The sequence below is a fragment of the Cnephaeus nilssonii genome (genome assembly GCF_951640355.1).
Source record: "Cnephaeus nilssonii genome assembly, chromosome: 23".
Taxonomy (NCBI): domain Eukaryota; kingdom Metazoa; phylum Chordata; class Mammalia; order Chiroptera; family Vespertilionidae; genus Cnephaeus; species Cnephaeus nilssonii.
In genome coordinates, this window is record NC_137094.1 from 1066243 (window position 1) to 1080244 (window position 14002).

Sequence of the window (14002 nt, forward strand, 5' to 3'; positions counted from 1 at the left end):
GGAGGGTGGGGGTAAGGGGGAGAGATCAACCAAAGGACTTGTGTGCATGCATATAAGCATAAGCAATGGACACAGACAACAGGGGGTGAGAGTGAGGGCAGGATTGGTGGGTGGGGGGACAATGGCGGGATAAAGACAGATTTGTAATACATTAATCAATAAAGGAAAAAAATTCTTAGGTAAATTCAATTAAAACAAAACTGAGTTTACACTAAACTCAATTCTGGGTGCTCTTTAAAAAGATTAACCATTGCATGTCCTGGCAGAGTTGAATAAAACTTGATTTATTTTATAATGTGGGTTTGTGGAAGGCAAAAGCAATGACCATGTTGAGTCACATTTTCGCATATCTTAACGTGTGAAACATTCACCTACACAACAACATTTTGATAAGTAAAATATATAAATAAATAGAGATAACTGAACACAAATATTCCCAGAAGGTTTATTTATAATACCCCACACCTGGAAATAACCATAATCATAGACATACCAATAGGCAAAGTCATTATGCATAGAACACAATACTACTCACCAATCAAAAAGTAACTATTCACATAAGGATAAGTGTTGAATCTCTAACTGTTTCATGAAGAAAACCACTATTTGTTAAACAACACACCTTATGGAGCCTATAAAATTATGAGAAATATGAACCAATCTATGATAGGGAAGACTATCAATGCCTGCATTGAGGGCTGAGGAAAACAGAAAGAGATTATAAAAGGGTAGGAGGTATCAAAAGTAGGTTTAGATTTGATGGTATGAAAAAATATAATTAATAAATAATAATACACAAATATACTCTGCCCTGGCCAGTATGGCTCAGTTGATTGGGCATTGTCCTATTTACTGAAAGGTCACTGGTTCCATTCCAGAACAGGGCACATGCCCATATCCATCACATGTAGGTGGCAGGGAAGATGCAAGAGAACAATCTCTCTCTCTCTCCCTTTCCCTTCCGTCTCCCTAAAAATAAATAAATAAATAAAAGTAATTATTCAAATATTTTTTTAAAGAATAAGTTCTGTGTTTAGCATACTTAGAACTGTTAAACCAATTTTTGCCCCAACTGATATATTGGTGACAGATAATCATATATCATGTTTGACAGTTTCACAGTTTTATCCTTATGTCAAAGATCAACAAGTAGTATGTGTTAGAAAGTGCCCTTTGTTGCATGTCAATTCTCATGTCCTGGGCAGAACAGCTTTGCCTCAGTGGCAGCAAACACTGGCGAGCAGTGAAGACTACTGGCATCAGAACCAACAGGAATCCTGACTAACTACAAAAGACACATTCTGAGGCTGATTAGAGGATTATCCTTCTTCTACCAGGAGATTTTGACTGCAGCAAATTTTGAGGTGAACAGTCTAGAAGAGCCAGGGTAATAAAAAAAATGTTAGATTATTTTAAAATATATTTTATTGATTTTTTACAGAGAGGAAGGGAGAGGGATAAAAAATTAGAAACCAGTATTATATGAAATGCTGAAAGGTATTCTTCAAGAAGAGGAGGAAGAAGAAAAAGGTAAAGATAAAAAATATGAACAACAAATACTTATCTATCAACAAGTGAATCTAAAAATCAAATGAATAAAAAATATAATGAACAGAATAAACTGGTGAATATAATGGAATCAAGGGCATAGAAAGGGAATGGACTGACAATTCTCGGGGGGAAAGGGGTTTGGAGGTTGTGGGAAGAGACTGGACAAAAATCATACACCTATGGATTAGGACAGTGGGGTGGGGGGTGCAGGTAAGGGCAAGGGGTCGGGTTGGAACCGGGTGGAAGGGAGCTAGGGGGAAAATGAGGAACAACTGCAATAATCTGAACAATAAAGATTATTTAAAAAATAAAAAAATAAAAATAAATGGGGAAAAAAACAGAAACAGACTTACAGATACAGAGAATATTTTGACGGTTGCCAGAGGAAGGAGGGTTAGAAGGCTGGGTGAAAGATGAAGGGATTAAGAAGCAGAAATTGGTGATTACAAAGTAGTCCTGGGGAGGGAAAGCACAGCACAGGGAACATAGTCAATACTGTAAAGACTAGGTATGGTGCCAGGTGGGTACTGGACTTATCAGGTGATCACTTTTTAAGTTATTTAAATGTTCAGTCACTGGATGGTACAGCCTTATATTAGTTTCAGGGATACACCAACTGTAATTACAAATTAAAAAATAATGCCAAAACCGGTTTGGCTCAGTGGATAGAGCGTCGGCCTGCGGACTCAAGGGTCCCAGGTTCGATTCCGGTTGGGGGCATGTACCTTGGTTGTGGGCACATCCCCAGTAGGGAGTGTGCAGGAGGCAGCTGGTCGGTGATTCTCTCTCATCGATGTTTCTAACTCTCTCTTCCTCTCTGTAAAAAATCAATAAAACATATTAAAAAAAATAATATAACCCTGGCTGAGTAGTTCTGCTAATTAGAGTGTTGTTGTCCCAACACACCAAGATTGCAGTTTGATACCAGGTCAGGGGATATACATCAACCAATGAATGCCATTAGTAAGTGGAACACAAATCAATGTTTTTCTCTTTCTCCCCTTTCCTCTATCTAAAGTCAATTAAAAATTAATCTATATTTAAAATTAAAATAATAAATTAAAAAAACAAGAAACATATGAGGGCAGCATTTTGACAGCAAGGATAGCACACCTTGTACTCTTAGCAGAGAGATTCTCAAACTTTTAATTAAAATAAACCTTTCTGGATCTGAATATTAGTATTAAAAAGTTCACATTATTTTCATAATAATATTGAACAATAGGGAGCTAATTTCATGAAATGTTAAGAGGACAGAAATAAGTACCTAACAATGAACATATATTTGAAGAAAGTTTGATTTTATGAAGAAAACTCCACAAACATTATAAAATAGGCAAAAAGAAGAAATCAAAATTATATAATGTGAACTCTACTTTGTAAACATACATTATTTTTAAAAGCTGTTTTAAGCCCAACCAAGGTGGCTCGGTGATTGAGCATTGACCTATGAACCAGCAGGATGCATGCTCAGGTAGTGGGATTGATGCCCAGTGTGGGGCATGCAGGAGGCAGCCAATCAATGATTCGCTCTCATCATTGATGTTCCTATCTCTCTCTCCCTCTCCCTTCCTCTCTGAAATCAATAAAAAAAAATATTTTCTTAAAAAAGCAAGAAAAACACCAAATAGTTTTAGTAGTCTTCTTGGAATTATGGTACAGGTGCTTTTAAAATGGTTTTTATATATTGTAAAGTATGAGTAGGAGAAGAGAAATAATGCTCCAATCTCAAATGGACTCAACTGAAAGTCTCCAAAAGCCTTCCCCATCCCTGCAGGACAATCTCTGCAGGACACATGGCAAGAGACGGCTTGGCCCTGCCCTCCACACGCCCTCATCACTAGTGGGCCATGGAGCCTCCTTACCTTGCGCACTTTGCCCGGGGTGGTGGGAGTCATTCCTCACTGCTTCTTGGGTGGTCTGGAAGTACCGCCATGCAGCATCTCTGTCTCTGTCTGCTCCTTATTCTTCAGTTGCTGTGTGACAGTTAGAAGCAACAGTGACACACCCAGGGAGAGAGCAGGTCTGGGCTGCTCCCATGGCCACCCTTTTCCTCTTCCCAAACTGGGTCCACGTACCCTTTCCTGCTTGGCTCGCTCTTTCTCTAACCGATGCATCTCCCACTGCTCAGTCACATACTCCGGGAATTTCTGCCCATTGACCAAAAACACTGTTGTGTGTTTCTGTTCCCACATTTCAATCTGGGCCTTCAATTCCTCTTCCACCTGAGACCAGACACAAGCAAGTGTTATTTACTTCAAACCTTTGGTGTGAAGCCTGAAGGAAATTATTCCCCCCCCAAAATGATTACTCCTTCCCCAGAGCATCACTAGGCTGACTCAGGGGGGCTGACTTGGGGAAATGTCAGAGTAGCTGAAATCAAAGGCGAGGGATGGTGTGTTCCCAACACACAGGCCCAGCATTGCTACTGGTTTTGGTGCTGAAAGTGAGAGGATGGTGTGCAGTGAGGTCAGCACCAACTGGGTCAGGCCTGGGATCTTCCTCCTGTGAGCCGTGAAAAGTGGGCAAGTTTCTTAAGTTCTCAGTGCCCTGCTTCTTCATCTGCAAAAATGGAAAGCACTTTGAAATAATACCTGGCTCTTCATTCAGTAAATACTATTATTATTATTAAAATAGAGAATATACTTAAGCCCACAGAACTTGCTCAAGATAACGAGCTTGCTCTGTGTTATGGGCTGAAGTGTGCCCCCTCCCCAACCCATTCATATGTTGAAGTCAAACCTCCAGTTTCCAGGAATGTGGTTTTATTTGACGTGTGAAGACAGGGAGAAGACAACCACCTACACGTCTCGGAAGAAACCAGCCCTGCCTAGTCCTTGACCTCAGACTTCCAGCCCCCAGAGTTGTGAGAAAATACATGTCTTTGTTCAGGCTGCCCAGTCTGTGGTATTATGTTATGGCTGTGCTAGGAAACGAATACACCTTGACATACAGCTACTTATGCCAGTAAGGCCCACTGTTACTTATCCTTGCCTAACCTTTGAAAGAGAAGACAGCTTGGGGCAAATGATTCAAAGCAAAGAATCCACAAAAAGTGAGGTATTTTGTTGTCAAGCACCAAAACTATTAACACTATTACCTTAGAAAGTGTTTTTTGGAGCCTGGCTCGCTGCTTTTCCTCTTTTAGAAGATTTGCTCCACGATTTGTAAATCTACTTGGATCTGAAACTTTTCTCTGTGAAAATACATTTTAATCAGAGTAAACCCTGGGACAGGCAATCAGATTAATCACTTCTGCTAGGACTCCTTGCTGTCATACCCGGATGTACATTATTAACCCATTGTACACCATAAGCATCTGTAGACACAAGCGGCAGACCTTTCCCGCACACCACACACATCTGTAAGAAAACATTTTTTCCCTAATTGGAAGCCCTGACCAACTCTAAAATCACTTTTTTGTGATAATTTTCAGCTTAAAATATTCAATAACACCCGAATTGAGAGTAATGTACTTACTTTTATAATATTCATTGCAAATTGACTTTTTAAATTAAATTCAAAATATCGTGGCGTGTGCGGATGGTTTCTGTTTTAAACGCGTGGCAGTTAACAGGTTAAAGAGTCTGTGAGGTTTGCATTCCCACTGCCTCTCAGCAGTGAGGAAGGGAGGGTCCTAAGGCAGGGGAGCTGGGTGTGAGCACATCCACTTGGTGCAGGAAAACCAGTGCTTCCTTTGTCAGCTAAAAGACAGGCTGCGATATTACCGCACCATGCCACTGGCTCCCTTCCTTGGTTCAGAAGTCAAAAGATTACGTCACCTACAGGAAATGAGCTGTGTGGAGGGACAAGGGAGAGGTCCACACTCAGAGTCTTCTGGGCACCCCTACTTGTCCACTCTCTTTCAGCCTGAGACAAAGCAGCTTAAATATGCAAGGTTAAGGGTCACAGACAATCTGGTTTTCATTGAATTGACCCTCACAAAATGGACAAAAAAATATAGTATGTTAGGATTCTTTTTTTCTGTGTTTTTTCTTTTTTAATTCTATCATGCATACAGTATACTAGAGCAGTAGTATGAGCATATAATTTAGAAATAGAAATTAGATGTGTACACTCAAAGTTATGGGCAGGTCATCAGAAAAGTAAGGAACAATCCTGACAATTTGCTAAGCTTGTGAAGAAATTCCATTTCCCTCCCAGCCTGCTTGATCGGTGATGGCCTATATACAATTCCTAAAAGGGATGGGAGTTAGTCTCTTATTTTTTCTTAAACACCTGCATGTCAACAAGGGTTACTTATTTGGCTCTTTACTGACAGCTATTCCTCCTCCTTCTTGGTTTCAAGCAGAAGTCAGGGGTCACTGCGGATGGGGAAACCTGTCCTTAACCAGCTGTAAGGTCTCACACAGTTCTCCCCAATTCTGGGTCCTAGTTTCCCACCTGTAAACGTGAAGTTGAACTCAGGACTCCCTTCAGGACCCATTAGGGTCAGCATGAACCTGAGAGCAAGGCTGCTTGAATTTTGTGTCCACTATGCCTCCTCCTAGTCCCAGCCCTGAGCTCTGAAATGCTCTGAGGAAACCTGCCTGTGCTATGTTGATCAGAAGAAACAGAATTCAGCATACAAATGTGCACTAACACCCAGGCAATTTTCTAAGAAAACAGCAAAAGTTGGAAGAGAAAACAATGCTTGCCTGGCCCAATATCCATTCTTCTCTCTCTCCTCAGTAACAGAACCGAATTCCTCTGTGGCAGCAGGACCGCCAGCCTCGCCAGCATGGCATATGCGAGAGATGCTGGGAGGAGAGCTGGGAGAGCCCTCAGAGGGGCTGTCGGGACAGTGCCTTCTGTGTCCCTTCCTCCACATGGTGCCTGAGGGCTGTGGTGGGAGCTCGAGGGCCAACCTGAACCTGAGGTTAAGGTCCATGAGCTGGAGAAGCCTGGGACCCCACTGACTGTGGAACTGCCGCACCTGCCCTGCGCTGGCCCCCTCTGGACTTCCTTTATGCCAGAAACTTCTACCTTCATGAAGCCATTTGTTCAGGGCTTTTCTCTTATATGTTCCTGTGCATGAGCCTCACAAATACAGATGGGTCAGTAGTAAGCTAGAGACTCAGTGATGAAGACACTGGTATTAGAAACTCAGTAAAGAGAAAAGGAGACTGGCTCTATAAAGCACATGCTTTCTTTCCTCCTTTTTATTTTTTTAATCCTCACCCAAGGATATTGTTCCATTTTTAGAGATAGGGGAAGGGAGAGGGAGATGCAGAGAGAAACCATCCATAGATGTCTCTCTCACATCAACTGGTTGTCTCCCTGATGCTCCCTGACCAGGACCAGGACTTGCCTGCACAGATTGATAGGTAAGTGCCCTTGACCACAACTGAACTTGGGACCCTTTAGTCTGTAGGCTGATGCTCTATCCACTGAGCCAAACTGGCCAGGGCAAGGACATGCTTTCTTAATACTTCATTGTCGTCTTAGGAAAACAGAGGAAAATGAGGGCAGTACCTCAAACGCCAAGAAAAGCCTCCAGGTTTCTTTCCACTTCTGCACACCTTCAAAGAGTTCTTTGCGAACCTCATAGTAGTTTTGTAACCGCAAAACCTCATCATCATGGACCTGGAGCAGACTTGCTGTGTAGTCCTCTGCAAGTTAGAAGCCCAGGAGTTTAAAAAATTCCTCTAGTGTTTAACATCTTACTTTCTAAACCCTCATTCCCTAAACTGGAACTAGATTATTCTTCACGATAGTAAAAACATTACATGAATAAGTATACGTTGTGGATAATAAAAATCTGGTTTGCTACCATCAGCTTGGAGGGATTGGGGAGTAAGGACCTAAAGTGTGGACTAAAATGACTAAGATTCGCAAACCTCTGTGTCATCTCTCACCTTCTCTTAGCTTTCTTTCATATCCTTTGTTTCTACCCTTCTCGAGAGTGTGTTGGGTCACAGAAAATGTCCCCAATGTGGAATTTAGCAGATAGCCTCATCTTTATACTCAGTTCAGGTCAGACTAGAATTCTGCTGGGCTGTGGGGTCAGAATCTGTGGCCTTAAATATGAGCTCTGCCCTTTACCCGCTCTGCCTCTGGTTCAAGTTGATCAACATTTATTCACCTTGTGTTCTCATCTCTTGACATGAGATTGAGATATTATTAAGAGTTTGCCATTGCACCTGGCATAGAGTGAGCAAGTGCTGATAAACTTGAGCTTCACAGCTAGTATAGTGATAAGCTGTTTCAGAAATCAAAACATCCCTTATTTCCCAGTAACACCTGCAAATGCTCACTGATACAGGAATGGCAACTCATGGTGAAAGGCTTGAAAAGGCAGTTTTATCTGTTCAGCAGAGGAAACACTTTCTGGTGAACATCTGCACATCTTTACAAGTGCAGGCCACATAAAGGCCAGTGCTCCTTTACTAACCATCATAGTAAGCAGCAAAAGCTTGTCTCTGCTCCTGGCTGTACAAACACTGGTCCCAGCACTTAGCCAGCTCCACTCGTGTCGCCTCAATCAATTTCTTTATGTTTTGCATTTTCAGTTCCTCCAAGCGATCCACTTCTAATTGCAGCTGAAATACAGATATCTGGTAAAGATGCTTGTTATACTTTTACATTCACAGAGCTTTGCAAAAATTTTCCATTTTTATTAATTTATTTTTGTTATTCCTCACACAAGGATATGTTTTTAAAATATATTCTTATTGATTGCAGAGAGGAAGGGAGAGGAAAAGAGAGACAGAAACATCAATGATGAGAGATAATTATTGACTGGCTGCCTCCTACACGCCCCCTACTAGAGATCCAGCCCGTAACCTTGGATCAAGCCCTCTACCTTGGCATCTGCCCTTGACCTGAATTGAACCTGGGGACCCTTCAATTCACAGGCCGACCCTCTATCCACCGAGCCAATCCGGCTAGGGCCAACGATATTTTACCTTTTTTTTTTTTTTTTTAGGGATAGTGAAAGGAAGAGAGAAACATCGATGTGAGAGAAAAACATAGATTGGTTGTCTCCTGCATGAGCCCCAAGAGGACCTGGGTCGAGGAGGAGCCTGCAACCAAGGTACATGCCCTTGACCAGAATCAAACTGGGACCCTTTGATTCGCAGGCTGATGCTCTATCTACTGGGAGAAACTGGATAGGGCAAAAATTTCCCCTTCTTGCCTAACCAGTTTGGCTCAGTGGATAGAGTGTCGGCCTGCGGACTCAAGGTTCCCAGGTTCGATTTGGTCAAGGGCATGTATGTACATTGGTTGTGGGCACATCCCTGGTGGGGTTGTGCAGGAGGCAGGTGATTGATATTACTCTCTCATCCATGTTTCTAACTCTTGCTCTCCCTCTCCCATCCTCTCTAAAAAATTAATAAAATATATTTTTAAAATTTCCTTTTTTAAAATAAAATTATAGCACAAAATCAGAGGTAAGTTGACATTTTAACAATGCTATCAAAGGAGCCAGAAAACTAAGAAAGGTACAGGAAAGATAAAAGATAAGTGGGTTACTGCCACCTTTTTCTGATGCTTGCTTTAAAATAGACTTGCTCGCCCTGGCCATTGTGGTTAGGTTAGAGCATTAGCCTGTGCACCAAAGGGTCTCAGATTTGACTCCTGGTCAAGGGCAGGTACCTGGGTTGCTGGTTTGATCCCCAGTCTGTCAGGGTGCATGTGAAAGGCAACTAATTCATGTGTCTCTGTCACATCAATGTTTCTCTCCCTCCCTTCTACTCTCTAAAAATCAATGGAGAAAATATCCTTGGGTGAGGATTCACACCAACAAAAAACGACTTTATCAAGGCAGAAGTTGGTATAGTCATGAGATCAGATATAAAAATGCCTGTAGAGACTACGGACCCAGCATCCTATGGGGTTCCTACCGCTTTCTGAACTTTGGCCTTCGACCCAGTCATAACCATGGCCACAACAGCTTCTCTCTCTTCTTCTGGTATTTGCAGTCTGTCCCAGAGCTTCCGGATCTGAGCACGCAGCCCCTCACACACTTCTTCGTTTTGTGATTTACGCACTTCCAGCTGTGGCAAGGAAAGACAGTGGTTATGGCAAAGGCAGCAGCAGAGGCTAGCCCTCTGGCTTCCCACAAAGAAGTATCTGGACCCGATGCAGAGTAAGTACTGTTATAAGATTGTGAAGAGGTGTGTTTTCATAACTTCTGAACACAAACTGTGTGTCATTTATAGCAGGATCTCAGACCCCAAGTATTAGGATTCCCATTTTGAAATAAAAATTTTTTCCGGTGGAGGAGGGTAATAGGGGGGAAAAAAGAGGGACATCTGTAATAATCTCAACAATAAAGATTAAATTTTTTTCAATTAAACACTAATTCATTGACTATTATTTCATCCATCATTTCAATTTCATGTTCTTAGAGCTACATATAAATTAAGATTTTTGTTTAAAAAAATCATGGTTGTATATCATAATATATTCATCCTCCCTCATTCTCTTAACCTACATTGGGCCCTAAAACACACTGCAGAGAAAAAACTGTCCCTTTTTTTCAAATTGCTGGATACTCTGAAGATGAGTTCCCAGGCCATATTCCGAATAGACATTACCTGCAGTAGCAACTTGTGTAGTGCTGCAATATTTTCCAAAGACAAACAAAAGGCATCTTCATCTTCACACACCACATCTCTTTCGAAGCTTGTATCCGGGGTGTGATCTAATTCTTCCATACACATTATGATCTGTCTTTTTATGTTGACAAACTCCTCATGCCGAGATGCCTGTAAAATCAAATGATCAGAAGACACTCACAGGAAAGTCAAACTGACTTTTAGGAAGTATGGAGGCAAGGAGTATACCTTTGTTTCCCTCAAAGTTTCCAAATGTTGTCTGAACTGGTTCAGCTCTTCAAGGCTGGGAACGGAGTCGCTGTCAATGTTATAGTGTGGCATGCCAAGCACTTCACACAGTTCTTGATCTTGTTCTCTAAGTAGTTTCAGTTCACGTTTCCTCTCCTCTTTCTGTTTGCGTCTCAGCTCCACCTCAGTGCGCAAGTCTAGTTCTTGCTGAAAGATGGTCGTCGGCTCTCCTTCCTGTTGTAGAAGAGGCTATACCATTGTTACAAGTTCCAAGTGAATTTCCTCAAAGGAAGACTAGGCCAACAAAAGAGTAGGACAACTTACAACTAAATCAGTTCATGGCACAGTATCATCTCTGCCTAACTTTTCCTGAGAGTTAAAAATGAAAAAAGTTGTAGTATATGCCTCACAGACTGATAGCAAGAGGGAGTGTTTTAGACTAAAGCACTGCGACATTCATTAGCTGATTCACCTCTGGCAAGCTGTCCCTCCTGGGAGCATGCCCACGCCTCTCTCCCTCAGGAGGCATCTCTGAAACTCTAAGAGTCCCCAAGAGCGTGAGACTGCTGGGACTTGGTTGGAGGCGGCTCACTGCCAGCCATTGCTGTTTGCCACACCCTAGCCTAGTGACGCCCTGAGACTCCGCCCCACACAATCTATAAATAAACCCAAGCTTCTAGCATTGGATTTTGCATATTAATGGCCTTCTCTATTGCAGTTTAAACTTGTAAACTTGCAACCAGGTACAGACAGCTCCAAGGCCTCCAAGCTCCAAGCAGGGAGGCGAGGGCCACTGTAGCTTCTGCAGGGTAGCCTCAGACAGCAGCTGAACTTCACCCCATTGGAGATCCAGAAGCCAATGCACCTAGTGGTCAGTGTGAGGCATCAGATTTCAACTCCACACATCCATAAGTGACACATTCGGGAGGCAGACTCAGTGAGCACCAAAGCCCCACTCAAACAAGCCCTGTACCACAAGCGTGTCTCCAGCGCAGCAGTGCTTCCATTATAGACATAGCAGGTCCTCACAGCCAATTGGCCTGGAGGTCAATTCCTCCCAGTGTACCAACAGCAATCAAGGCTTTTAACTACACCAAGACTTTCCACTCAGCCCACAAAGGGGTGTACCAAGAGTGACCACCTAGGGTGATTGGGAAGCTGAGCTACCAGCCCCTATAGGTCACTGACCACACAAAGCCACTCCATCAACACAGGGAGGCAGCCAAAATCTGGAGACACCAAAGTATGTCACGAATAGAAGAGATAGAGTAAAGTAAACTACTGGATGACACAGTGTTCAGAACCACATTTATAAGGTTACTCAAGAATCTTCTAAAAACCGCTGAGAAACTTGAAGAGACCTTCAAGGACCTTAATGAGAATACCAAAAATATGGAAAAGGACCAGTCAGAAATTATGCATACACTGTCTGAAATAAAGAATATACAGAAACTCAACTGTAGATCACTGTACCCGAAGAGTCATACCAAAGATCTGAAATATGAGGAAGCAAAAAACACCCAACCAGAGAGGCAGAAAGAAAGAAGAATCCAAAAGTGTGAAGATAGTGTAAGGAGCCTCTGGGACGGCTTCAAGCGTACCAACATCCGAATTTTTGGGGTGCCAGAAAAAGAGAGAGAGCAAGATACTGAAAACCTATTTCAAGAAATAATGACAGAAAACTTCCCCCACCTGGTGAAAGAAATAGACTTACAAGTTCAGGAAGCGCACAGAACCCCAAACAAGAGGAATCCAAAGAGGACCACACCAAGACACATCATAATTAAAATGCCAAGGGCAAAAGACAAAGAGAGAATCTTGAAAGCAGCAAGAGAAAAACAGTTAGTTACCTACAAGGGAGTACCCATACGACTGTCAGCTGATTTCTCAACAGAAACTATGCAGGCCAGACGGGAGTGGCAAGAAATATTCAAAGTGATGAACAGCAAGAACCTATAACCAAGATTACTCTATCCAGCAAAGCTATCATTCAGAATTGAAGGTCAGACGAAGAGCTTCACAGACAAGAAAAAGCTAAAGGAGTTAATCACCAGCAAACCAGGATTACATGAAATGCTGAAGTGTATTATTTAAGAAGAGGAAGAAGAAAAAAAATGTAAAGGTAAAAATTATGAACAACAAAAAGACATCAAATACATATCTACCAATAAGTGAATCTAAAAATCAATTGAATAAAAAATCTGAAGAACAGAATGGATGGGTGAATATAATAGAATTAGGGACATAGAAAGGGAGGGGACGGACAATTATCAGGGGGAAGGGGGTCTGAGGGGTGCAGGAAGAGAATGGACAAAAATCTTACACCTATGGATGAAGACAGTGGTGGGGGGTAAGGACATGGGGTGGGGTGGGGAGTCAGGTGGAGGGGAGCTATGGGGGGGGAGGAACATCTGTGATAATCTGAACAATAAAGATTTATTTAAAAAAAAAAGAGTCCCCAGGAGACTCACAATCAGGGGAGCAATGCACAGGGTCTTGTCCTGGGCCAACCCCTTGAACCTGTCTCCATGGCCCCTTTTTCCCTGACTTCCCAATACAGCTCCAACGAGACTCTCTCCTATTTCTTCTATCCCAAGCCCTACCTTGTTTTGCTGTCCCCAGCTTTAATAAAAAAAATTCTCAAAAAAATAAATTAATTGCTTCACCTCTCAACAGGGCAATTCTTTACATCAGTAAAAATGACTGCTGGAACTGGTTGGCTAGGCAGCACATTTCCCCCACTTCTCGTGTCCAGGACCACCCTGACACCGAAACCCTCCACTCAGCCCCAAGACAAAGCTGCTGCCTCAATCTCAGACTCAAACAGGAGCCCAGACCCTGTATACCTGAAATGGCTCAACACGCAACTCGCTGCACAAGACAGCCAACTCTTTTTGATAGTTGCCTATGCTTTTAATGAGCCTTTCTTTCAGACTTTCCTCTTCAGCAATCATTTTATCCAGTAGGTCCTACCAGAGAGAAAACAGCCCAATAAAAGTTTGGAACTAAGGGAAAAAAACAACAAAACCAAACAACAAATAACACCAAAACACCAATAATTTCAAAATTTTAATACCCATGTCCTCCAGCAAAGATACCAGCACTAAACTCACCTTGATATGTGTATGTACATCCTGAATTCTTTGTAACCGCTGTTCCTCAGGAATCCCAATGAATTCCCATATTTCCCGAAGGTGACTCAGGGCTTTTTGGAGATATAATGTGGACTCCTCCTCAAGCATCTTACTGGAAAGCAAAAGAGAAATCAGCTGCATGAGCCACTGCCTCTGACACACTAAGAGAAGTTTTCACAGCGCTGGCTGGTTTGGTCAGTGGTTAGAGCATTGCACCACAGACCAAAGAGCCTCGTGTTCAATTCCCCTTGATTCCTAGTCAAGGGCACTAGGTATAGTCGTTAATAATGCAGATTTTTTTTTCTTCAATAGATGGAGTTGCAGATATGTTGATATATATGCAATTTGATATGTATGCTATTTTGTTGTATTGACAACAAGCTTCAAAACTTCATATGTCACATTTTCTGAAGGTGTTAACATCATAGATATTTTTATGCTTAGAAATCTCAAATTTTGTGCCAAAAAAAAAAAGAGCATTTGTGGGAAGTTTTAATTCATTACTTTATTTCGAAGAAAACTGCT

General features: G+C 42.1%; 1 protein-coding gene across 1 annotated transcript; it reads right to left on the reverse strand.

Moving 5' to 3' along the window:
• Positions 1-3452: 3452 nt before the first annotated feature.
• LOC307094692 (protein regulator of cytokinesis 1-like) lies at positions 3453-13585 on the reverse strand (the record flags this gene model as incomplete). The annotated part of the gene is made up of 10 exons (XM_079763750.1): positions 3453-3527; positions 3630-3776; positions 4652-4747; positions 7027-7163; positions 7946-8093; positions 9399-9551; positions 10095-10265; positions 10344-10583; positions 13190-13312; positions 13457-13585. The coding sequence occupies 10 exons, from the start codon at positions 13583-13585 to the stop codon at positions 3453-3455; spliced, it is 1419 nt and encodes a 472-aa protein (XP_079619876.1).
• Between the last annotated feature and the right edge of the window lie 417 nt (positions 13586-14002).